At 45.8% G+C, this 25724-nt stretch overlaps 2 protein-coding genes across 4 annotated transcripts; one reads left to right on the plus strand and one right to left on the minus strand.

Moving 5' to 3' along the window:
• Positions 1-1449: 1449 nt before the first annotated feature.
• Positions 1450-11901, minus strand: SIRT3 (sirtuin 3). Of its 3 annotated transcripts, XM_007063880.4 has the most exons (8): positions 11528-11901; positions 10531-10711; positions 7948-8148; positions 6910-7142; positions 6680-6780; positions 6271-6432; positions 5401-5610; positions 1450-3564 (listed from the first exon to the last, which is right to left on the minus strand). In XM_007063880.4, exons 1-8 carry the CDS (start codon positions 11607-11609, stop codon positions 3544-3546), a joined length of 1191 nt encoding a protein of 396 aa, XP_007063942.1. In that variant the 5' UTR covers positions 11610-11901; the 3' UTR covers positions 1450-3543. The 3 variants fall into 3 exon arrangements, with proteins under 3 accessions (XP_007063942.1, XP_037755406.1, XP_037755405.1); XM_037899478.2 differs by lacking the exon at positions 10531-10711 and having other exon boundaries at positions 11528-11889; XM_037899477.1 differs by lacking the exons at positions 10531-10711; positions 11528-11901 and adding an exon at positions 9902-10524.
• Positions 11902-13813: 1912 nt separating this feature from the next.
• On the plus strand, positions 13814-25418 carry PSMD13 (proteasome 26S subunit, non-ATPase 13). The gene is made up of 13 exons (XM_037899479.2): positions 13814-14147; positions 15534-15612; positions 16690-16724; positions 16807-16862; positions 17262-17305; positions 17607-17693; positions 18821-18992; positions 19628-19707; positions 19796-19921; positions 20697-20759; positions 22651-22731; positions 23193-23309; positions 24626-25418. Exons 1-13 carry the CDS (start codon positions 14053-14055, stop codon positions 24719-24721), a joined length of 1131 nt encoding a protein of 376 aa, XP_037755407.1. The 5' UTR covers positions 13814-14052; the 3' UTR covers positions 24722-25418.
• Positions 25419-25724: the final 306 nt, after the last annotated feature.

The following is a 25724-nucleotide window of genomic DNA, read 5'->3' on the forward strand; positions in this document are numbered from 1 at the left end:
GTCTGTCATATAGCCATGATCATTCCAAACATTAGTTTTATTCCCAAATAATAGGCTATATTAAGAGACAGTTAAGGCTGAAACTATCTCTAGACCTTAACCAAAAAAACCAAACACATCACTGAATGTTTGAATTTGAAACATCTAAGCACCTGAGATTCAGGAAATTTTAAGTTAAGATTCCGCTAACACCCTTAACTCTGCCCCCTGTACCTCGCCACGTGTACTGTAGCTATAGGAGCATGATAAGTATTCCAATTACTTTTTAAATGGTTGTAATTATTAAAAATAAGTAATACAGTCCAAACATATTAGTCCTCTTTTCTGCTCTGTGTAGAATATCTACGGGCATATCCAGAATTGCAGAATGAGGTTTTCAGCTAGTGTTTGTAGAGTGGATCTGGGCTAAATAGTTACCTGCTTGTATGTAGATAGTGGGGTTTCTGACCCGTATTGAACGAAAGAGTAGGTTAAGCACAGCGGTGTTTCTCTTCTGTACAGACAGGATGGACAGGAAGGGTTGGGCCTTGTGGCTTATCACTGAACAGTTGTGGTCCAGGAAATCAAGGTGTGGTGGGAGCCCTGGTGGCCAGAAGTGCAGTTGCTGGGGGCGGTTGGGGGGATTGGAGAATCGGGGATTGTTCCTAAAAATGTCTCCCACTGTGAATTTTTAAGGGGAGAACATTCTAAATATACTTTGCAATTGGTTTACATTTTAAAGGCTGTCTCTGCAAGAGAAAAAGGCTAGAGATTTACTTCTTTAAAAATGCAAGTTTAGTTCTTCACTTAGTGAAGAACTTTGTGGACGTTTTTAAACTCCAAGAAGTTTAAAAAGAGGGGGAAAAAATTGAATAACTCAAAAATTAACCCACTCAACTTCACAAATAGACAGCAAGCTCCCTGAGGAGAACAGGAGAAATCAAGTGTGGAGATTCTGGGTCAAGCCATTTTATTTTATTTTTCTAAGATAGAAGTTGGCAAAAAATAATAGTAAACTTTCAGTGCAAACCTCTGATCTTTTTCAAAGTGTTAGATCTGGCAGAAACCTCGCCCGCTCAAGAAATTAAAGAAAAACATGGTGTATTTTACTCACCCCTCGCCCATTTCCTTGTGTTCAAGTTCTTCAGAAATAGGCCATGTTTAAAACTCAACCTTGCAATGGCTTAGGCACTGATCCAACAAAAGCTCCACACATGTGCTTAACATTAAACATATGAACGATCCCACTGATTTTAATAGGGCTGCCTATATGTGTAAATCTTGTGCATAAGGGTTTGCAGAATTGAGGCTCAAGTCAGGACAAGCACCTTTGACGTGTATAACGAAATATGGTTGAGAAGCAACATATGCTGTTTTGTAGTAAAATGTTAACTGTGTAGAAATGGGCAGAACTCCAGCTGGGCTACGTGTCTGGTGCGCTGCAAAGTGAAAGAAACACTTCTGCTTTTATTTAGGCTATACATTCAAATGACATTTATTTCAATGGCTGATCCCACAGCCGTGTAAGAACATTCAAATATATTTGAATCACACATTCAGATAAACAAGTCTGTTCATCTGAATGTGAGCTCAATCACAGACCTCATTCAAAAGAAGTCCAAGGGCAAAAAACTGTTACTGCAATGGTAGGAATGACAGGGACAGATCCTCAGCTAGCGTAAATCAGCATACATCCATCGAAGTCAATGGAGTGCTGTTGAGTTACACCAGCTGAGGATTTGGCTTGAAGTTTCTAAATGCATAGAAGACAGATAATCCAAAGCTAGGTTTCATACCGCAACTGTAAGTTAGCCACATTGCACATACATATTAAGGCAAAAAAGTTAACACAATATACAGGAATACAAATGTACAAAGACTCAGAGTTACAGTAGCTATGGAAGCCTTAACATTCAAATTCCTTGACTTTTGTGCATTTCAAAATATTAACCAGAACCACACTGATGCAAGGTGTTTTGCATCTCCTATTTATTGTGCTTCTTTTGACATAGTATTGGTCAAAGGTCACATCCAGAAAAATCATTGTAATAGACTAGCTAATTATTGCTGCATTTGCCTCTAGGCCAGAAGGGTAGTGAGTTCAAATCTTGCACTGGGCCTTGGGCTCAGCCGCAATGATAGCTCTCTAGTGTGAGAGGGGAAGGGGCCTCTCACTGTTAGTAGTGCTCTCTGATGAGACATTAAACATGGATCCCTTCTGTCCATCCGAGATGTGCAAATTAAATATCCCATGGCACTTTTTGAAAAGAGGAGGAAATAACCCTGGTGTCCGGGCCAACATTCCCTCCCTAGAAGGCTCAGTGAATAAACAGTAGACCCTTTACTGCTCCACATGACTGGAGCATTCGGTGAGCTGTAAATCTGTGCAAGGAATTGAGCCAGCATTTAAAGGGTGAATAGCTGCTAAGTGAATAATTAAGAGACATGAAGGATAACAAAGGGCATATGAACCAAATTGGGGGAAGTGCAATCAAAGCATTGACCCTGGGAAATGTGTGAAACAGACATTGAAATACCATGTGTAGACATGCACAAAGGCATTAACACTTATTAGTGTTAATAATTATTATTGCTGTGCAGATATCAACCCACGTTCCATTCAAATAGCAGCTTAAACTGGCCCATAGGGTTATTTGCTCAACAGGAGTGGGGTTTCCAGGCATCATCTCTAGACACATTGACACCTTTTACCTCCTGATTAGCAGTGATTTCACCCATATAATAAACGCTACAAATTGGCAACAAATAAATAATTGAAAAAAGCCTGCTTGCATCCAAAACCTGCTCTTTTGAAGAGCTGGTTCAGGGAGCTGACAATTTCTATGAACCTGTCTGATGAAGCTGAGTACTTGTCCCAGCAGCATTAGAATTAGACAGATCAACTAGCATTTTCAAAAGTGGACTAGTGACTTTTGGGTGCCCAACTTGAAATACTATAAATGATCCTGATTTTCAGGACATTCTGAGCGCTCACCCTCTGACAGTCAGGCCGTTCCAGGGTATTTCAGGTGGGGCACCGAAAAATTTGGGACACCCAGACTCACAAGACACGTATGAAAAATTTGATCCTGAATTTCTGGGGAGAGTCCAGAATGCCTGGTGGGAGGGAAATGAGACTCTGGCCCAGTCTAATAGTGAACATCACAAAGTTGGATGATAGTTTATAAGGATCTACGTGACAGAAAAGGAGAGGCAAAGTCTCTCCAAATGCGTGATCTGGGAGAATGGAAGACAGGAAAAGGTAGAGGTCACAGCGTTCAGTGGGCACATGTGCCAGGCTGAGGTGTCAGATTGGGAAAGTCTCCTCAATAGCCAGCCCACAGCCTGTCATTCGGTCTTCACTTGCTAAGAGTCTTGTGTGATGGTCTTTCCTGTATTGCAGCAGGGCACCCTGATACAGCCAAAAGGATCCTCAGTAGCCATTGCAAAGCTGGAGAGCATTTTCCCCAGCTCTCTTCTGTAACCTCTCCACAGCTCACTGGGGATGACACCTACCCCTTTTCAAGGTGAACATCATTCTCCAGTAGCAGGAGGGCAGCTGTCCTAGTTGTCTTTTGCATCCAGCTAAAAATAGAAAGAACGTTCATGGCTCGTCAATGTGATTCACGTGTTCCAGCGTTCATCAGCTCAGCTGGTGACACTCAGGCCAAAAGCCCAGGGTGAAGAGAAAGAGCGTGCATGCCACAATTAACTGGATTTGCTTCAGTGAGTTACAGCAGCTGTGGCTGTGCGCTCTCATGTTACCCTCAAATGGCTTACCGTGAAAAAAATCCTGACAAATGACTAATCATCCTTTCTGTAGACAACCCATAATCTGATAATGATTGTCAGCAATGTTAAAATCGGGTCTGGGATCTCCATACTACATCATGCCCTCTCACTGCACTTTGTTTAAAAATACAGGGCCAAATTCTCTGCTGGTGCAAATGGGCAAAACTGTACTGACACCAATGAAGCTGCACCCATTTATACCAGCAGAGTTTGATCCATGGAGTTAAATGCTCCACTAGATTAAAATAAACGACTACTCCTAATGGTCCCTAATTACTGTTAGTGTAAAATAAAATAATTAATAGTTTGCTCTTTTATAATCTCTCTTCTGAAGGTCTCAAAGGATCACCTGTGTCAATGGGACTTCTCAGAGGAGTAAGGGTTTGCAGGATTAAGCGCTTAAAACATTTCATTACTACCAGACTAGAAGAATGCTTTTACTTCTGTTAGTAATAGGGATGACTGGGAGAGCCATTGTGAATGAACTGATTCTGTAAAGCAGCAAATAAGAGAACAAACCCACGAAAAAGCAAAGAGAATACGTTTTGGCATTTATAGGTTAATTTTATTTATGGTAACACTTCAGAAGGAATCAATACAATTACAGAGCCAGATCCTCTGCTGGCACAAAGTAGCTTAGCTCTACTGAAGCTCCATTGAAATCAAGAAAGCAATGTCAATTCACACCAGCTGAGGATCTGACCCACAGTGAATATTCTGTAAAATGAATGAAGTTTAATACTGTGAGACTTCACGACAGCCTCTGCTCTGAAAACTGAGAGGAGGAAAAAAGCCACCACTTTTGTGTGTTTATAATGTGCGCAAATTAGTTTGGCACACGTCAGGGGTATTTCTCTTGGCATGGGGAGTCATACTGGTAACTTTCCAGTCCTTCAGAATCACTATGGAACTTTTGCAGTCTGCGCCCCGGAGTGCATGTTATCCTGGACTTGGCATCTGATCAAAAGTCTGTTGAAGTCAATGGGAGTCTTCGCATTGATTTCACTAGGTTTTGGATCAGGCTTTTGATGATTTGACTTTTAAATGCATCTAACCCTAACCCTTTCTGGTTTTTGTACGCTTCCTGGCTGCACAGCTGTTGTCTCTGGTAAACTGATTTCTGGCTTAGGCAAGTCTCCATCACCCTATTCACTTCTTTAGGGGTTGAAAAGTCTATTTGGATATGCATCAGTAAATAAGTAGAACAGGCTTCCCTTAAAACAGCTTGTACTTTTTAAATATCAACATAATTCTAGATCAGGATGACCCAGATATTCAGTTAAATAACATTAAACCATTCCATCATTAGGGAACTATACTTCACAGTCTTGGTCTTCTCTTTGCATGGTTGAGACAAGTCTGATGTTCGCTGAAAATGTATTTAACAACCCCGGCTATTTCCTTATCTTCCGATATAAACCTCTGCGTTCGTTGCTAAATGCCCTAGTGGTTTCTTTTATCCTTTGGAATGTGTTCTCCCTTCCTCCCTCCCGGGTACAGAGTGTAGACATGAAGATGGCTTCTATGTAACTTTCTGGTCACCACAATTCCTAGTACTGTTGGCACTGGAATATTTTTTTGACACAAAGCATGACGAGGTTGAGGGAGGCCTCCATGAGCCATTCATACCTTTTCTGTTTCCCTCCGGATTAGCTCCTGCATCTCCTCCTTCCAGCCCATCAGCTCCACAAACATCTCCACCCCACTGATCACATCTCCCAGCAGGGCCACATCATTGTACTGCGGCTGGTAGGCAAATGGTCCCACCAGGTCTCGATTGATCAGCACACGAGGAATGGAGCTGCGGACTGCATCTGCCAGACTGGCAAAGGGCTGCACCTAAAAAATCCCCCCCCAAGGAGCAAAGAAACAGAGAGCTTCATCCCAGGAGTGGAAGCAGCAGGGGAGTCCATACCCCACACAAAATGAATTCACTGCACTCCACAAACTGAACCTCAGGGACTCAAAATGCAGGGTCTCAGAAGGCTCTACCACACTAGGGGGCCCAAAACCTCACAGCCTGACTCTTCCGTATTACACAGACCCTCCATTTAATAACAAAGTTTACACTGCATCTCATAACCTGGACAAGCTGACTGAGAGGAATATCCCAGACAAAAGCTATTATCTACTGTACCCCCTGCTGGCACATCACTGTATTGGCAGGGGGCATCTCTCCAGCAGAGTCCACCCCAGTTATTACTGTTACCTCCTCAAGTATCCACAAAACTCATCTCTTCCACCCACAGAGGTCCATCCCCACATCCTTACCCTGAGCTCCACGGACCTTGTCTAGCTGCCTTCTGTTTCCATATACCCACACACAGAGTCTGAGCACTCTGCTTCTCACCCTGTGTCCTCAAATTCCTCTCTTCATTTTCCTGATGCCTGAATCGCCCCCCCCTCCATTCCCCCCAACGCCCTATTCAATTTTGCACTATTTCCCCAAGTCCCGAAGTGCTGAATCCCTGTAGCCCTCTCATGATCTATGTCACAGACCTCGAGGGAGGTTCCAATGATAAAGAGCACGTCTGCCATGGGGAAATCTGTCACGTGCAGGAAGAACCGGTGTGGGAGCTCCTCTCCAAAAAACACAATGTCAGGTTTGATGAGTCCAGTGCAGACTGGGCAGCGGGGGATTTTGTCTGCCATCACATCTCCCTGAAAGAAGAAAACCCATCAGCAGCCACATGCTTTACCAGGCAACACACCAACTCCACCATCACATCTTCCATCCATCCCACAAGCACACATGGGTTTGCCATCATATCACATTGTAACAAAACAAAATTTGTTCTGGAACAGGAACCTTGTCTCTTGGCCATGAGGACAAGGTAACTGGCCTGCAAGCCCCCTTTGAATTTGGTTCTGTTGTCTCTGTGTTGATGCCCCCATAATTGCTACTCACCCTGAAGTCCTCACCCGGGTAGGATCTCCGACAGACAGTACATGTCGCAGTGGCGAAGGTGCCATGAGCTTCCACCAACTTATCAAGAGGGATCCCAGCAACTTGAACACAAGATGGAGAGAAGATCAACTCAGTACAAGGAAATTGAACCTACTGGCCCCAAATTCATCTCATGTTTCAACAGCCCCATTCTCGTATTCCACCCCCCCTTGTCTTTTCCCTGCACTCACCTCTTTCCAGCCCGTCGATGTTCTGGGTGTACAGACGCAGAAGGAGCCCCTTGTCATGCAGGAGTCGCAAGAAGTAATGGGAGTAGTTGGGCCTGTAATTGCCAGGGTACAACTCCTTGGCCAACGTGAAAAAGGGCTTAGGATTGTGGAAGAAGTAGGCAATTTCAAAGATGGCTTCTGGATAGGGAATGTTGTACTGCTGAAGGTTACTGTACAGGCCACTCCCAGGAGACCTGCGGAGGGGACAAAGGGGCCTATCAGTCAGAATGCCACAGAAAACAAACCCAGCACAGATGTTTCTAAAGACACCTACCCCTAGCGCGTGACATATGACACCTCTCAGAGAGAGAATGCCCAGATTCTTGAGTCCTATCTAGTTGCTTTCTGCAGCTGAGGCAGGGCAAAGGAGCCTTAAGTGGGCAGCTGAGGATTTCCCTTGCATGTAAGAGGAGCCCCTCAGGTGATGTCAAACTGGCATCGCTGGCTCTACACAACCCAACTCCAGACCCCCTGATGTATGAGGCATGTTCAGGATCTGCTGAGGATGGGAAGGGCCACAGCAAGTGCACTGTGCTCCAGTGATCCTGGGCTGCTGGAGTGGCCCCTGTTTCAACTCTAGCTTACGCCATGGCCAGACTGGCTCCTGGACAGCCTCAGAACTGGGGAAGTGCAGAGGCGAAACCAAGCAATAAGCACAGCTCAGCTGGGCCTGAGGATCTGGATCAAGGTGTCATATGGAGTCAGAGCTGCTGAAGGGAGCACTAATCTTAACTGTGGCATTGTCCAAGCGGCCAGGGAAGGAGAAGCAGCAGACATGGTGATTTTTGAATGAAGTCTGGAATGCTTCTGGCATGCCACAAACTAGAACTAATGAGAGGGTGGTGGTGATGGCTGGAGCTGGGATCAGTATCCCCAGTACTAGTGAGAGGAAGAGGAACGGTGAGTGGCAGACCCCTGGTGTTGCCTAGGTTTGGAATATCATCAATTCCAGCTCTCGCATGGCTCCAATAAGCATCTGTGAGAGGGGTGAGGTGTTACCTAAAATCTGGGATGCCGCTGGGGGTACTGATCCCAGCTCCAGCCATCACTACCATCCGGTGACACTCCTTCTTCTGAATTAATTCTGCCACGTCCTGCAGAGTGAGCTTCCGGTTCCCACTGCCGTCTCCTCCTCTGCCGATCCCAAAAAAGCCTGTGGCAGCAGTGGATAAGGAGACCGGTCTGGCCCCCTGGATCCTTCTAGGAGCAGAAAGGAAATGCAGCAGGTAACAAAAGGACTCAAGCTGCTCAGATGGAGAAAAACATCCCAAGTGTTTCCTAGGAAGCCAGGAGCTGATCTTTCAATTGCAGGTTCGTGTGCTACTGTTTGGTAATTGAGGGGAGAAAACATAGAACCAGTTAGTATGAAGCCCCCAGCAGCACAATATATTCCTTTGCACTTACAGCCCCTTTCATACGAGGATATCAAGGCACTTAACAGATATTTATTATCTATTGTTTTATTGTGCTAGCACCCAGTCCTGGACCAGGACCCCATTGTGCTAGGTGCTGTACAAATGCGGAATAAAACGTCAGTCTCTACCCCAAAGATGTTTTCAACATAAATAAGACATTAAGCATCACAGCACCACCATGGGTGTATTTGGGTGGATTATAGACAAGGCACTGGGGTTAAAGGATCTTTGAATCTCCAAATTAGTATACAATTCCCCTTGGCTAATGCACACGGGAGCCCCTTTTGCATCCTGGTTGGCAACCAGAAAGCACTTAGGATTGTGTTTTCATGCTGCTCTGACAGGGCTGCCCACTTTAAGGACTGAAGAAACCTCGGCCCTCCCTGAATCCCATCCAGGATCCCTCGCTTAGGAGAGTCCATGTGCGGATGGCAGACACCTAACTGAATCACTGCTCAGCCTTAAGTGCGGAAGAGGAAATGAGAATCTACAATCCGTCACATGAGAAGACTATTACCCCAAACAACCTAAGCGATGTTTGCTCATCCAGGGTGTGACGCTGCAGTCCATATGATTTTATGAAAATATGTTAATGATCTACTGAGTGTGGTCATCCTATTTGTATGAATGTATCATTCTTGTATCTGAAACTAGAAATATGAAATATAACTCTGAGGTCCTATTATAATTATGCAAAGTGTGGACCATTAATGGTGGTTTGGAATCTTGATGGCTCCCATTAACCAGGACAATTGACTGTGGATGGCTCTGTTTATTTGCAAGCCTTCCTGTGAGTCAGGCCAGGAAGAATGAAGGCTTGGGGTCTCACAGGACATGTGACCATGTCACCTGGTACTGGAATCCATCTTAAATTTGGTGCTTTTCCATTTAGAAGGAGGGGTGGGGACTCAGAGACAAAAGATTCCCGCCTTGTGCCAAAGCTATAAAAGGGGGTGGAAGAGAAGAAAGGGAGCTGTAGTGATAAAAAATCCCCTAGCTACCACCTGAGCAGGAACAAGGACTGTACCAAGGGAAAGGATTGGGCCCAGACTAGGAAGGAGTCCAGTCTGTGAAAAAAAGCTTATTGGAACATCTCTGAGGGTGAGATTTCATCTGTAACCAGTTTCTTAAATGTATTAGGCTTAGCCTTGCGTGTTTTGCTTTATTTTGCTTGATAACTTACTTTGTTCTGTTTGTTATTACTTGGAACCACTTAAATCTTACTTTTTACACTTAATACAAACACTTTTGCTTATTATTGAACCCAGAGTTAGTGACTAATACCTGGGGGAGTACAAACAGCTGTGCATATCTCTCTATCAGTGTTATAGAGGGCAGACAATTATGAGTTTACCCTGTATACGCTTTATACAGAGTAAAATGGATTTATTTGGGGTTTGGATCCCATTGGGAGCTGGGTGTCTGAGTGCTAGGGACAGGAGCGCTTCTTAAGCTGTTTTCAGTTAAGTCAGCAGCTTTTGGGGGACGTGGTTCAGGTCTGGGTCTGGGTTTGCAGCAGGCTGGCATGTCCGGCTCACCAAGACAGGGTTCTGGAGTCCCACGCTGGCAGGGAAAACGGGCTCAGAGATAGTCTCAGCACATCAGGTGGCAGTCCCAAGAGGTACTCTGTGACCCAACCCGTCACTCAGGGCACTGACTCTGATCAGGGCAAAATCCAGACATGAGACCAGAGGCCAGAAGTTCTTGGTGACTCCTAGTGGTGGCAATTATTAGGTCACAGAATCACTGAATGTGGCCTCCATGGGTTGGACACTGTCTTCAAAAGAGCATGGGCTTTTCAGCACAAGACTACATGTCCCATCTCTAGCAGTGGCTGATATTTCTCTTCAAAGCCTCTTTGCTGTTTGATCCACTCACAAAGAGTTCCCAGGCAGCAGATACTACACCAGTATGGCTCGCAGAGACAGAGAGCCTGTGCATTTAGATGGTAAACACTGTTCTCATCTCCAAGCTCTCAGCATTCTCTACAGTATCTGGTGAATTTAATTATAACAGCCTCATCTCCTCCTTCCTGGGAGTGGGTATTTCTGAGACAGTGAGAGAGTTTGATGAGTCCATAAGATAACAGAGCCTTGGTTTGCGGAGAATTATCAGGATTGTGCTCGAGAGTAACAGGAAACAGCATGAAATGAGAAAACAGCCGTACCTCGCTCCACAGGCAATTGCCATCTCTCCATGGCATTCCAGAGGCTCCCTCTGCAGGGAAGTTCCACTTGTGGGGATGAAGCCAGATCCCAAGGAAGCTAAGGGAAGATTTCTGCCCCCCATGGAGCCAAAGGGCCTCCTGGGATGATTTCTCTGACTGCATATCCAGAGATTCCTCCAGGCTAAAACAAAAGATAACAACCTGGACCAGCTGACAATGGTCCCTTAGAAAGGCAGAGCCAGGGGTGACTGATTTAAAGAAATCTATCCAGAGTTATAGAAAGAACAGTCAGCTCTGTGCATTTACCAGGCATTATGGCATTACGAGTGACATCCCTCTTACATGCAGTGTAACTGTCGCCATGTTGGTTTCAGGATATTAAAGAGACATGGTGGGTGAGGTGATACCAACTTCTGTTGGTGAGAGACACCTGAAGAGGAGCTCAATGTGGCTCAAAAGTTTGTCTCTTTCACCAACAGAAGTTGGTCCAGTAAAAGATATTACCTCCCCCACCTTGTCTCTCTATCACTCTTACATCTTATCTAAAAGAGGGCACCTCCAACACCGCTCCTAACACCACACTTGGTACAAGCAAAGCTGGTAGCTTGGCATGCCATGCAAACTCAGCGCCTGGCTCTATCACTGAGAACCCCCTGAAAAGCCTGAGTCTCAGGTGAAAAGCCTGAGACCAGCCAGGTACGGCTACAGATTTAACATCCACTCTGCCATACACAGGATGTCACTGACACTGATCTCCCCCAAACTGCCAGCAAGCTCCCCGCCCCACACGCTCCAAGCTCCTTTACTGCACTTGGCTCTCCCCAGTCCCCTCTGAACTCTGCTGCCCAATCCACTCCGCTCTCCCCCAGGCACCTCTGAACTTTGCCAGCCAACTTACCCTGCCCTTCCCCTCCCCCTCCTCGGAAGTCTTCCCAAATCCGCCTGCCCCCCTCCCGCTGATCATGTTCGACCCCCCGCCCCGGAATATGCTGCTTACCTGTGAATCCCTGAGGACTCGCCGCAGGAAACACATTTCTACGAGCCGCGACTCTGAACCGTAACCCCGTCCCCAGGCTCATGCCCCTGCCCGGGCCCTGTCGCAGAAAGTGGAGGCTTGGGCGATGTGGATGCGAACGAGGGAGGCTGCTGTGGCTGCTTCCCTGCTTTTCCCTTCACAGCCCCCGGCGACTGGATAAGCGACTGTCGCAGGGCCGCCCGGTCACTGTCCCCTGTGTCGCCCTGGGACTCGCTGCACTGGTGACCTGGAGGCTGGAGAAGGGGATCTAGGGCACAGGGCAAAGCACCAGCCTGTTTGCTTAAGGTGGTCCGGAGCCAGGCAAAACAGCTGCAAGGCTTTACCACAATGTCCGTAATAGAAGAGCACGCCGCAGCTCACAGGAGCATAACCATAGCTTGTATTTTCATTGTTGCTGTCACTTAGCTGTCCCTTGTACAAACTGTGTATAGAGGGATCATCCACTGAAATGGAGTAGAGCGCAGCAAGCTTCATCTCTAGCTACACTATACAACAGTGTTTTTAGGTCAAGGAATGACTATGATTTTATTGCGAGTCTTGGGGTATTTCAGCAGTCCCAGCTGCTGGAGACAAGTGATGAGGGGAGAATTCAGCTTTAAAATCAATCAAACAAAGAAACACATTTCTAGCCCTTATGATAGTGGAGAAAGGCTTGAAAATCTGACCTGAGAGCACCCTAAAGGCCCCAAAAGCAGAAGGCAACTAAAAAGAAACCAAAATGGTGTGTTTTCAATCTCATGATTTTGGGGGCCCAGCTTATGATTTTCGAACATGTACCGTTGGCAATACCGAATATAGGTCCAGCAAGAGGCGATAACCTGGATGGGAAAGTGTCCAGAACATTGTAATTCACACCAAATCTTTCAAAATGTGCCATGGATCTTTCACGATAATGCGTGCGCTGAACCTTGATGTTATCTAATCTAAAAGGTGACAGCTCCAGCAATTGGGCACTGTTCCTACCATTCAGATATCAGTGTTACCATTCCTAATTTAGGCCTGAAATTAGCCAGCCTATTGATCCATTTATCAGTGCCCCAATAGCTCCCCTTGCATTGGTTCCCATCTATTTTATCATCTACTGAAAATAGTCAGAGATCCCCACCTGCAATTCTACTGCTGAGCCATCATTTTTCCACTGTAAACCTGTGTATTTGATTATTCCTCTGTGAAATTGCTGCACCTCATTTTACTGATTTTATGCCATTTTTAAAATTTATTTAGCTCTTACTCTATTTTAATTCTGTCATACAACAGTATTTGCTGCCCTTTCAAGCATCTTTGTATTTGTCCACGGCTGTCATTAGTGTATTCTCGCCTTCGTCCATTGAGTTGTTAATAAATACACTAGGATTTCCTCCTTTTTAGCAAAGGAAGGGACAGAGGATAAATCAACTAACTGTCTCTGTGTGGTCACCTCCCCAAAAGCTGGGGGAAATTGGAATTTCAAGTAAAACAGTGTAATTTGTTTATTTTAGTATGACTTTCAATTATCTTCATGGTAACGGTTGGCCTTCACAGCAGGGTACCCATTGGGCAGGGATAGAAGATGAGAATGTGGTCCTTTAGTGACGTCCTTAAAGTGGTCTGAAAAAAGTGGGGCTCTAGCATTATCTGGAAGCAGCAGCTTTGGTAAGGCTGCACGTACAGGGCCGCCCTCAGCAGCTCAGCTTTATTTTTTTTAGGGGGGCAGATCTGTGACCCCTTGTCTGTTTGCACTGGTGGGTGCATCGTCCTTCAGGGGCTTCTGAGGAACACTGCTACCCTAAACAGAACCAATGGGGGCTCCAAACCGATACAGTGCCGAGAGCCCCAAAGCCGCGCAGTGAGATGGTCCCGGCTGGTCTGGAGATCTCCGAAAGGTCGGGGCGCTGGGACACACACGTCCCCATGCCATGGCGCCCCGATGCACCGCGCTGGACGAACGGGCCACGAGTTAGCATTGGCCAAGGGCAGTTGGCGCAAGGCCCTGCCATGGCGGCACGTGGGGGAGCTGCTGACCGTGATGGTGCTGGGAGGGGAGATGGGCTGGGGGGATGGAAACACCCACCCCGTTGGCTTGAGCTGCCCGTGTCCCCCCGAGCCCGTGGTACGTTCCCTGGGGCTGGGGGGCGGGGGGGGAGTCAGAGCCGCTGCAAGCAGCTCCATCACGGCTCCGCGCTGCAGGGCCTAGGCCTAGGCCTAGGCCGCGCCTGTTGCCATGGCTACCGGCCAGCACCCCGGCGCTTGCGTCGCGCCATCAGGCCCAGGCCGCGTAGCGGCTCCTCCCCGTGGGGGGCGGGGTTTCGAGGCTGCACTACGCGAGGCCATACGGTACCCACCATGCCGCGCGCGCGCGCACGGGACGGGGGTTCGTTACCGGAAGTGAGTGTGCATTTCCGGCGGTAGCGGCGGGGTGGCCTGGACTCCTGCTTCTTGGGGTCCTTTCGTCTCGCTCCCCCCCCCGCCCCGGTCTCACCCCCGCCCCGCCCGCCGCCGCCGCCATCATGAAGGACGTGCCGGGCTTCCTGCAGCAGAGCCAGAGCTCCGGGCCGGGCCAGGCCGCCGTGTGGCACCGCCTGGAGGAGCTCTACACCAAGAAGTGAGCGGGCCGGGGGGCCCCGGCACTGGGCGGGCTGGGGCGGGCGGGCTGCGGGGGCTGCTCCCTGGTGTAGGGTGGTCGCCTGGGGTGGGATGGGACCTGGCGGCCGCTGGGTGCAGGGATCACGCTCTGCCCCGGTGCTGGGAGGCTGGAGCGCTGCTCCCATGAGCTGGTGTTGCGGGGGGGGGGTGTCTGACCCCCCCCCCGGGGGAGCAAATCCTGCCCCTCTGAGCGGACCCACCCCACGCCCCTGTGCACGTACTTGGGGGGTTGAGTGCAGCATCAGACGTGCACCTTTGCTCCGACATCTCCACTGGAAATGGGTTACGCTGTGGGGGTTCCCAGACTGAGGATTGGGACCCCAAAATGGGTCGTGACCCCAATTTAATGGGGTCGCTAGGGCTGGTGTTAGACTTGCTGAGGACTCGGGCTCCAGCCCCCCCCCCCCCCCTCCTGGGATCGTGTAATAACTTTTGTTGTCAGAAGGGGGTCACGGTGCAATGAAGTTTGAGAACCGCTGGGTTACAAGAAATGGTGGTACTCAAGAAATACAGTCCCCCTCGTAGTAATGCCATCCAGTACTCTTTAGTTAATGTCCTATTGAAAGACACCTTTAACTTAAAAGCCACACTTATCTGATACCTTTTAACCTATAGTAGCTACAAAAAACACCTAGGATAATTATAGCCAATTTGAGATGCTTTTTCAGTTTTATTTTGTTTGACTGCACTTTATGCATAGTCAGTTTCATTGTTTCTCTGTTAGTGATTTGTTTCTCTGTCGGCCTTGCTCACAGCAACAACAGAGAAACCAATTTTAAAATATAGGAAAATATGATTGTTGAAATTACAAAAATTGTCACAGATTGAGAAATGCATGTAGAACATGAAACCATACTTGAACTTTTTAAAAATAATTGACAGAGTTTTGAAATAGGCAAGAGATTGGTGTTTCCCTGTGACTTCTTGCTGCCTGTTTCTTCATGTGTAAGATGAGGAAAGTAATATTTTCCCTTGGAGGATGTTTTGAGGGTTGATCCATACTACTTATGTGCTGTGAGAGCTTTTGAAGAAAGCTGCACTCAATTTTTACTATCCCTCTGAACTATACATGAGGAAAAGGTTGAACACACATTTTTTAACTGAAGTCTAGTCTAGAATAGTTATTAGCACCAGGCTGCTGGTCCTGGCCAGTTGAGGTCTTTAACTTTTTCAGAACTAGTGCTGAATTGAGTCATAAATGATCCTTTATATTGGTCCTTATGGATTAATTGAAATTAGTTTTATAATGTTTGCTTCTGTATTTCAGTAGGTGGCCGTCTGATAGTTTTGCTTATTGTACTGATGTTTGCTGATGCCAGGGGCCTCTTTGTTTTTGTATTTTCAGACTCTGGCACCAGCTGACTCTGCAGGTGTTGGACTTTGTGCAGGACCCCTGCTTTGCTAAAGGAGATGGACTCATCAAGGTGAATAGGTTGATTCTTAAGCAAGTGTCAGTGCAAAGATGACAGTGTGAGCATTCTTGGACTGATATAAAATAGGTGTGCAAAGGCCTGCCTAAATATTGTGGAATCGGAAAATATGCTTTAAAACTTCCTAACCGCACCCCATCTATTTGGAAGGGTCTGAATATGTATTAAAAATGTCAACAAATAGATACAGTTTATTAGTATTAGAAGTTTATGGATTGGATCTTATATGCAGGCTTTGGGCATAATTTGACCATGTTTTACAAACATTCTAAAGCTTGAAATGGGTTAGATTAAAATAATGGCGCTGTAACATGAGGAATGGAATGAGATGAGTTTCAGGTCTTCACAGGTCTTAGTTTGGTTCACCTGTGTTTTTTTAAAAAGGCTTTTCTTCAGTCTTGGCAACAAAGGGATTAACAGTGTGTGTGCGCGCAGAGTGGTTTTCCTGAGAGTTCACAAACTCAGGTATCAGTGCAGATTTCATTCCTCTCTTCCAATTTAGGCATGTCATCTTTAAGAATGCAACACACAAATATCTGAACTTACATGAACCTAGGTACTCCTGTGATTCATTTCTGCTCATTTCCCTCTTCTTTGCATTTTTATAACAAATTATGATTCACCAAAAAGACATTGACATCAGCAAGGAAAGCCCAGAGAGTTTGGACATGCTCTGCATGTTTCAAGTGGGGTGTGTAGAGAAGCCTGAAATAGCTAGGCTTTTATTGACTATATGGATACTTAGTGGATAGCGACCCCTCACAACAAAGAGGAGTAAACAGACCTAGGTAACCCCCTCTTGGTAGAGACTAGTCTTGTCTCATGAATCTATTAACTGGTGAATCACTCTCCACAGTTGGGAGAAGATCCTGGAGACTGCTCTTCATAAGATGAGCAATTTTTGGCTTCTGTAATCTATTGTCAGTACATTTTAAATTTCTCCACCTATGGGTACAAAACTACTTTGAGGGAGGAGTTTATATGCAATAATGGGCAAGTTGCCTATTTCACAAGAATGAAATATTCTGTCACTAACTGGCTGTCACAATTTTTTTTTTAAACCGCCTACAGCTTTATGAGAACTTCATCAGTGAGTTTGAACACAGGTGAGATTAACTACTTGTACATATGTTTGTAGCGTGTGCACTCTTAATTTTAACTGTTCTGATGCTGTGTTGTTCATTTCAGGGTGAATCCTTTGTCCTTGGTAGAGATCATTCTTCATGTAGTTAGACAGATGACAGGTGAGTAACTTTTCTAGTATTAATGGTGACTTTTTAGGACTATTAGGCCTACAATTTAACTGGCTGATGGCAACAGCCAAAGCTTCAATGTGAAAATGAGGCAACCGGTTTGCACAATATTGATAGTAAAAAGCATAAACTCATAGAATTTTACAACTAATGTTGAAATTACTGCTGCAGAAGGGACCTTGCTGGAGAGAGGGCTGATGCATATGGAGCCAGATCCTCAGCTGGTGTGAATCAGCATAGTTCGTTTACTTCAGTGGAGGTATGATGGCTTTTACTGGCTGAGAATCTGGCTCTGAGTTCTGTGCAGCCAGTCAAGGTACTTTCTTGTGGTAGGTTAAAATATTCTGCTGTTTGGATCCTTAATATGGTTTCCTCCTTCCTCCATGTTAGATCCTAATGTGGCCCTTACTTTCCTGGAAAAGACTCGAGAAAAGGTATTTGTGAAATCCAAGTTTTTTCCTATTTGGCACAGTTAAGTAAAATAGCTGCTGCATTTTGCATGTATATGTAGGTCTGTGCTGGTAGATATGTTTACATCTGTGTATATATTGGAGAAGGCATATTCTTCAGTTCATACAATTCACTGTGAACAAGCCAACGTGGATTTGGATTTGGGAACACAGCAAGAAACACAACCTAACTAAATTAGCGCTTGTTATGCTTTAACTGTCCGTAGTTGCCTGTGTGGCTGGAACAGTTATGTTTTTCTGATGTGTAACTGTGTTGTGGTTGCAGGTGAAAAGCAGTGATGAGGCTGTGATTTTATGTAAAACAGCCATCGGGGCTCTGAAGTTAAACATTGGCGACCTACAGGTCACAAAGGTGAGATTATGTTGGCGTTTACGTTCTGTCCATTTGAGTGTACTCAGTTCCTCTGGATGCCCATTATTTCAGCACTTGCTTAGCCTTTAGAGGCAGCCCCTCTCTTTCTGTGTCTGTTGTTGAATTTTGTGAATTTAAGTTTATCTGTAACCTCTCTCAGGCAGCATGGGCAGGTGTCTTGGAAATCCAGCCCTATTTGGAAGACTGGAAAGTGTTTGTGTAGTTCTGATAACACTAGAAGTAATAGCCAGTGTTATTCCTTTAGCTGAGATGCTAGTGGCATATACTTCTAGTGTATGACTATCACCACTAATGACCTGTATGGAGCCAGATCCTCAGCTGGTGTGAATCAGCAACTGCCTCTGTGAAGGGCTAGAAAAACCCTTGAATTAACCCTTCTGTGTCTCCGAGTGCAACTTAGGGCTGGTTCTACGAATTTAGCATCATGAATGTGGTTTGGCAAATAGCTAAGAAGTATGGTATATCTCTATTTAACTTCTTGGTTGAACTTTTTTGAGGGGCTTACTGACCTTATTATAAGTGGGGATTGGAGTATTTGGGTAAGAGGGAACCCACTTGAACAGATGGTTTTTCCAAGGGAAGTTGTGGAATCCCCATCATTGGAGGTGTTTTAAGAACAGGTTGCACAAATGCTGTCAGGGATGGTCTGTTTACTTGATCCTGTCAGCGTGGAGGGCTGGACTTGATGACTTCTCGAGGACCCTTCCAGCCCTACATTTCTATGATTATTAGGCAAAGTTACGATACATTATTTTCACCAACGTGAGCTGAATGGGGATCCCTCAGTTGTTCATGCTTTAGTATCAATAGAAATATGAAGTTTCAAGAGTCAGGAAGTGCACTCACTGACCAGTGTTTGTAAATATGAATGAGACCTTTTGGGAGAAAGGGAGTTGTTTGCTTTGTTCCAAGTGCTGTTACTAATGTTCTCAGCTGCACTCTCATCTTATTCACTCTGGATGGGATTTCTGTACCAAACATGTGAATATAATTTGTGATAAGCTGTAAATTTCAGGACTAACTAAAATAGTGAGTGGTGGAGGTGAAAGATACAGGTGTGTATAAAATGTCTGTGTGTCAAGAGTTGGACTTTCTCCTTTCTTTAGGAGACCATAGAGGATGTTGAGGAGATGCTGAACAATCTCCCTGGGGTGACATCTGTTCACAGCCGTTTCTACGACCTTTCCAGCAAATACTACCAGACAATTGGGAATCATGCCTCTTACTATAAGGATGCACTGCGGTTCCTGGGCTGTATTGATGTCAAGGATCTGCCAGGTAAGTCTGCCTCCTTGTGCCAGATGTAGGGAACTGTAGTTTCCATGTTCATTCTGTCCTGGCCTATTCCACCAGTGTAGTCCAGCTGTAGGCATGCAGGGAAGTCCAGCTTTCCTCAACATTGCTGTATTATATAATTCCATCATTAACCTACTAGAGTCCACCCAGAGAGATGAATTCTGCTTGCTCATTCATCTCAGGGCTACTGTACCCAAGATGTATGGGGGGTGGGGAGACTGTCAGTAAGGTAGGGGAGAGTAAATGACCATTTCCCAACTCTTCTGATCTCCTTTGCGTCACTGATATGGTACGTGATGGTATTCCTCTGAATTTCCAACCGGGAGGGGCCTCTGCTGCAAGCAGATCACTGAGGTGGTCAGTGACCTCAAGTAGTTCAGACCCTCAGGCTGCACTGGAGTGGATTTCTGTCACACACTAATTCCTGCAGCCTCCAGTATTGGCATGGAACTGCATTTCACATGGATTAAGATTAGATTTGATCGTGTTTGCAGCTTTGAGTAAATGTGGAGTTGATGATGACTAAAAAATCTGAAAGAGATCATATACACATAATGAAAGAGGAAGGAGCAATAGGGTTGAAGCTGTCGCTTTACATACGCTATTCTTCCATGCAGTGTCAGAGCAGCAGGAGAGAGCCTTTACCTTGGGGCTGGCAGGACTCCTAGGAGAAGGAGTTTATAACTTTGGGGAGCTGGTAAGTAGACTCTGGGTTGTCTCAGCTTTTGAATGGTGGAAATTGGTTATAGTCTGTCAATAACGCTGTCCTGCCTTATTTATCACAGCTCATGCACCCTGTACTGGAGTCCTTGAGAACCACTGACAGACAGTGGCTGATTGACACACTTTATGCCTTCAATAGTGGTAATGTAGAGAAATTCCAGGCTCAGAAGACAGCCTGGGGCCAGCAGGTGAGTGAGTGATGTGGGAAACAACACAACTTCATAGTGCCCTGATAAATGCATAGACATCTGCTAGAATAATAAAATAATGTGGGAGTACAAAGGGACAGATAAGGATAATATACAACCCAAAACTCTAGTTTTCCTGACTTCCATACATGTAAAATCTCCACCGTAACGTTTCTAACAGCACCTTCCCACCATAACTAGATTGATTAGAATAAATATATGAAGGTAGATATAAAAGATGGAAGAAAGAGAAGTGTCTTTCGTAACCAAGGAAACGAGCAGATTTCATGGGGTCTCCTGGGGCTCTTGCTGTGCCAATCTAACTTACCTGGGACACTTAAATATCATTACGAAGGTACTATGGAAAACACTAAAGAGTGCCTCTCACATTCCCGGAACACCTGCAAAATAATGATTGTCAAATACTAATATTTCAGTGATTATGGAGGAAGCTGTCAATATGGCAATAGCTCCCAGAGATCTTTATTGTCCATCTAGACAGCCCTTAGTTAAGGACCATGATTTTGCGTATCATGCAGAGGATAGCATTTAACAGTACACCATCTCCTTGTTACCACTATATGGAATGGTCAGCCAGTACTGAGTTTGAATCCGGGGCTTTTTAGCACAGAAGCAAGACAGAGGAGAGGGTATTTACCTTCTGTGTGATTCGTTTCTAGTACATAGGATGTAACTTAAAAAGAAAAAAGAAGAAACAAGAAGAAAATTTAACTTTATTCATAGACAGCTGCTTAATGTTTTTGTTATCTCACAGCCAGACCTGGCTGCAAATGAAGCACTTCTCCTGAAGAAGATCCAGCTGCTGTGCCTCATGGAGGTAAGCTGCAAGCTGAAACCCTGATAGGGCACCCCCCTTGTCAGTTGGATGGGTCTGGAAGGCAGCCCCATGATTAACTTCCCTGTAGTGTCCAAGTAGATTGTTTGTGAGTTGAGAGCTGTGTGCATGGTGCTTTCAGTCTACTGCTCTCTTATATGTTGCTCTTTAGATGTAAATCAGTAATGGCAGCATTACATGATTTTGCCTATTGGTGGTGCTCAGAGACAAGTGCTGTTGGAAGAAAGTGCCAGTGAATACTAGTAAGCGACAGCAAGAGCCAAAAAGATTGTTCTCAAAGACAGCATCTGAAGGGATGGTTCTTAAAGCATGTCCCAACATAACTTTAGAGCTGCCTAAAGAACAGCCCAAATTCTCGCCTGAAATGGATAAGGGTTGAAAACCCGCCTCATGCAAGGAAAGCCTTTAACATCTAAGACACAGAAATTCTTGTCCTGGCATTCCGTCCATGTACAAGGCCTGGTTTCATTGTCACCAATGGGTATGCGGAGTCTTATGACACTAACAATCTCTGACTCACTCTCAAAAGCTGCAGTTTTGACAGGCTGACTTATACTTCAGACAGATGGAGCTTAGTTAATTGTTTTACACATGAAGTGCTTCATTATGAGAGAGTCTAGTGCAGTGTTTTTCAAACCGTGGGTTGCGACGTGCAAGGCACTGGGTCGGCGGCGCTGCCCAGCTAAGGCAGACTAGTCCCTACCTGTTCCAACACCACACTGTGCACTGGAAGCAGCCAGCAGCTGGTCTGGCTTCTAGGCATGGGGCTCCATGCGCTCCTCCTTCCCCGATCATCGGCTCCACACTCCCAGCGAATGGGAACTGGTTGGTGGGGGAGATGTGCCTGCAGGCGAGAGTCCCACGGAGCCAGACCTACTGCTGGCCACTTCCAGGGCGCAACCGCAGTCTGAGGTGCCAGGACAGGCGGGAAGCCTGCCTCTGCACCCCGGCGGCACTGCTGACTGGGAGCCACTGGAGGTAAGTCTGCGCCCCAATCCCCTGCCCCAGCCTTGAGCGCCCCCCAAACCTGGAACCCCTTCCTGCACCCAAACCCCTCATCCCCCAGTCCCACCCCAGAGCCTGCACACCCCAGCCCAGAGCCCTCATCCGCTCCTGCACCCCAACCCCCTGCCCCAGCCCTGAGGCCCTCCCACACTGCAAACCCCTCATCCCCAGCTCCATTGGGTCGCGGGCATCAACAATTTTCTTCAACTGGGTCCCCAGAAAGAGTTTGAAAACCACTAGTCTAGCGGTCCTTAAGCACTTGCAGTTGTGCCAATAACGTGATGTGGATGGAGAATTTCCATCTTCAGGATTAGAATCTTTCTTTGAGCAATTGTTTCCTAGGGAGCCTACTGTTTGGAGAGGTAGATGTGGGAAACTGACTGCTACTTACTTTAGCATCTTTAATAAAGCAGTCTTTTTCTAAAAATAGAGGGAGAGCTAGCTGCTGTTGGCCCTTTGTTATCAGAGCCTCTGATTTTCACAGGTAGAGATGAGGTTTGAGTCTGCAGGTACATCTACACTGGAATAAAAGACCTGCGGTATGACTGCGGCCAGCCCAGATCAGCTAGCTTGGGCTTCGAGGCTAAAAACAGCTGTGTAGATGTTTAGGCTTGGGATGGAGTCTGGGCTCTAGGACCCTCCCCCTTGCAGGGTCCCAGAGCTCGGACCCCAGCCCGAACATCTGCAGAGCAATTTTACACCTCTGCAGCCTGAGTCCCCGGCGTTAAAGTCAGCTGACCTGGGCCCGCCGTGGGTGTTTAATTGCTGTGTTGGCATACCCTGTGGCTTCTGGAGGACAGTACTAGGGAGACTCCATACATCTTCAGAGAAGAAATCTGAAGAGTGCTGAATTTCTGCTTGCGTTTAGATGACTTTCACCCGACCAGCCAATCACAGACAGCTCACTTTTGAAGAGATTGCTAAAAGTGCCAAAGTCACCGTGAATGAGGTGAGTTGTGTTAATGCTAATGATGACAATAAGTAACTTGCATGTGAAATTCCTAACAGTATCCGCTGAACAGGTTCATTTCTATATGTTGTAAAATAGTGGGGAAAAGAAATTCACCGCATTAATGTTCACAAATTAACTGTGAAGAATCATCTGGCTGTAGAGGAACAATGAATTGCTATCTACTGCCCTCTGTCTCAGATACAGGTGGCCCTCGCGTTCCTTAGTAGAACAAGCTTGCACAGTTTTAATTCCTGTGGTTCCAGATGTTTGTATAGAATGCTGCCCAGCTTGGTCAGAGTGATCTGTCGTGGAGATAGTTGCCTTGCGCCACTCTTCAGTTTAGTTTTGTCGTGTGGCGAACAGTAGTCTAATGACTGTTTATAAGATAACTCAATTCAAAAGAATTGGGAGTCTGTGGGAAAAGTGACTGGTTCTTAATCCCTTTTTCTTCTCTTCAGGTGGAACTGCTGGTGATGAAGGCTCTCTCAGTAGGGTTAGTAAAGGGCAGTATTGATGAAGTGGATAAGAAAGTGCACATGACTTGGGTACAACCGCGTGTGCTGGATTTACAGCAGGTAATGTCAGCTGAAATACTTAACCAATGGTAACTCACCTTCCTTTCGATCTGTGATTGGCCTGAATACTGACATGAGAGCTGTTAATAAGATTGTAGTTCTTAGACCTTGACTCTGCCCATTTCTTGCAGTGGTTTGGAGAAGAGAGTTAGCAAAGGTTCCCCCTCCAGAGGAAAACACTATTTGAAAAGTTCTCCTGTAGTGCTTAACCTTCACAAAATAACAAGACCTTGATTTCAACCCAGATATCCATAACTAAGCTTTGCAGTTGTACTCGCAAGCCTTCCTTGGGAACATGATGGATGGAATAAGTGTCTTTGAGATCTGAGAATAGGGCCATGCAAACAATAAGCACATCACACATGTGCACTTGTGTATATAAATTGACAGAAACTTGGGTTAATGTAACAAGTTTTTGCTTCATTAAATTTAAGTTTAAGGTTTCAAATTAATAACTATGCCATTGTTGCACATCTTCTATACCTGAGACCTTACATCTAACAGGGAATGACTTTGGAAGAAAGGTTAAGAGCTAAAGAGTCTCCCAGGGTTGGTACCTCATCATTTGGGGCCTATGACCTATTAGTAAATGCTATAGATAACAACACTGCCTGAAGAGGGGGATGGGCTAGAAGACCTTATGTCTGTACCATCCCTCACTTCCATGATTAATTAGTTTTTCCCATAACAAACATGTAACAAGAAGGTGTTAAGAACTCTTTGAATAGCTTCTCCCAGATATTAAAAACCTTTAAACCATGAAAAACACTTGGTTGGGGAGAGGGAAATAATGTAGGACTTTGCTTTGAGTGAAACTGAAATGCACACTGCTGTCCTAATGACACACTATCACAGCTGATGGACTGCTTCATTTTACAAAACTTAAAATTATTCTCCCTTAAAATTTTCTCCCTTCATTTTCTAAAAGCTTTCTCAGAAACCCACATACTTAGAATCTTGGGGTCCTGTCACACCATATCTTGAAGTCAAGTTTGGGATCTTAATGTCCCATGTTTGGGGCCCTACCAAATTCACAGTCCATTTTGTTGAATTAGTAATTTTGTTGAATTACCCATGTTGAATTGGTTTCACTCTTGATAGTGCTTTTCCTGGGGCCCTGCCTGTGATCAGCCCCTTTGGCTTTCATGTTCCATCTTTAAATGCGGTGGATGTGGTGAGAAATCTTCTGCTCCAAATTAGTTGAATTCAGTGTGCAGCATGCCTGGTCTCACTCTAGTGCCCATTCCTGGTCAGGTGCAATTGCTTTTCCCCTTCTATGTCCAGGCTCCTAAAGCTGTTGTGGATTTGCTTTCCAGATCAAGGGGATGAAGGACCGTCTGGAGTTCTGGTGCACAGATGTGAGGAGCATGGAAATGCTGGTGGAGCACCAAGCCCACGATATCCTAACATAGAAGACTTTGCACTGCCTGAGCGAATAACTCTTGCTGCTGCTGAAACTGGTGGTGCTCAGACCACTGACTCTGTACAGAATTATATTAAAGGGGGGGCTAGGGGAGGTCGGGAAGAACTACTTTTTGATGCTTGTACAGAGGAGTAAGTGGCCTTTACTGTGTAACCCTTTGGTGCTTAAGTCAGGAATTCCCTGTGCGCCAACGGTCTGCTGGCACTGACCATAGGAGCTCCTGTCCTACTGTCACCAAGGGGGATAAGGGCTCCATAATGGTGGTTGAATCAGTCTTAGTGTCAAACTGTTGCATTGGAGGGTGCTGGTGGTAGCTACATGGTAGAGTCATTAGCCCAGTAGATGGGTGCTTCTGTCCTAAACTGTGCTAGAGAGAGAGATGCCATATTCCCACTATCAGGCATTGCTGACGTGGTGATTGGACTTGGGGGAGCAAGACTTTCTCACCAGTAGCCCCTCCTCCCAGCAGCCCAGAGGCAGCATTACCAAGACACCCCACCCGCACAGTTGGCAGTAAAGGGAGCTGCTCACCCCATCAGTGGGTTTGCCAGGAATAAAATCATTCATTTAGTGCATTTGGTTTTATATCCTTTTTGGGTTTATTCTCGTCTTTCATGAACACTTTATTGTGAAGTGTGGTGCAGCAGTATTGCTGGAATAAACTTCTCTGCCTTCCCTCTTCTACAGTTCTGTTCACATGCTCTTGTGCTAACTCTTGGGTTGTGTCCTGTTTAAGGGGGAACTTTACAATCTAACTGAATAACGTAAGATCTTACACAGCATGCCAGGTGTAGTGTTCATTACAGATCAATACATCTTAACAATGAATTGAAACATTGGTGACTGCCAAGAGCAGCATCCAAGGTCCTGTCTTGTTAGGAGCTGTGTTTCTGACACATTTCTCAACATCTCTGACTCTGTCACCCATACTCACGTGGAGTAGCAACTTTCTGTGAGGAAAGGTGACAGAACCAGGCTGCAGGTAATGAACG

This window comes from Chelonia mydas, chromosome 6, assembly GCF_015237465.2.
Source record: "Chelonia mydas isolate rCheMyd1 chromosome 6, rCheMyd1.pri.v2, whole genome shotgun sequence".
NCBI classification, from domain to species: domain Eukaryota; kingdom Metazoa; phylum Chordata; order Testudines; family Cheloniidae; genus Chelonia; species Chelonia mydas.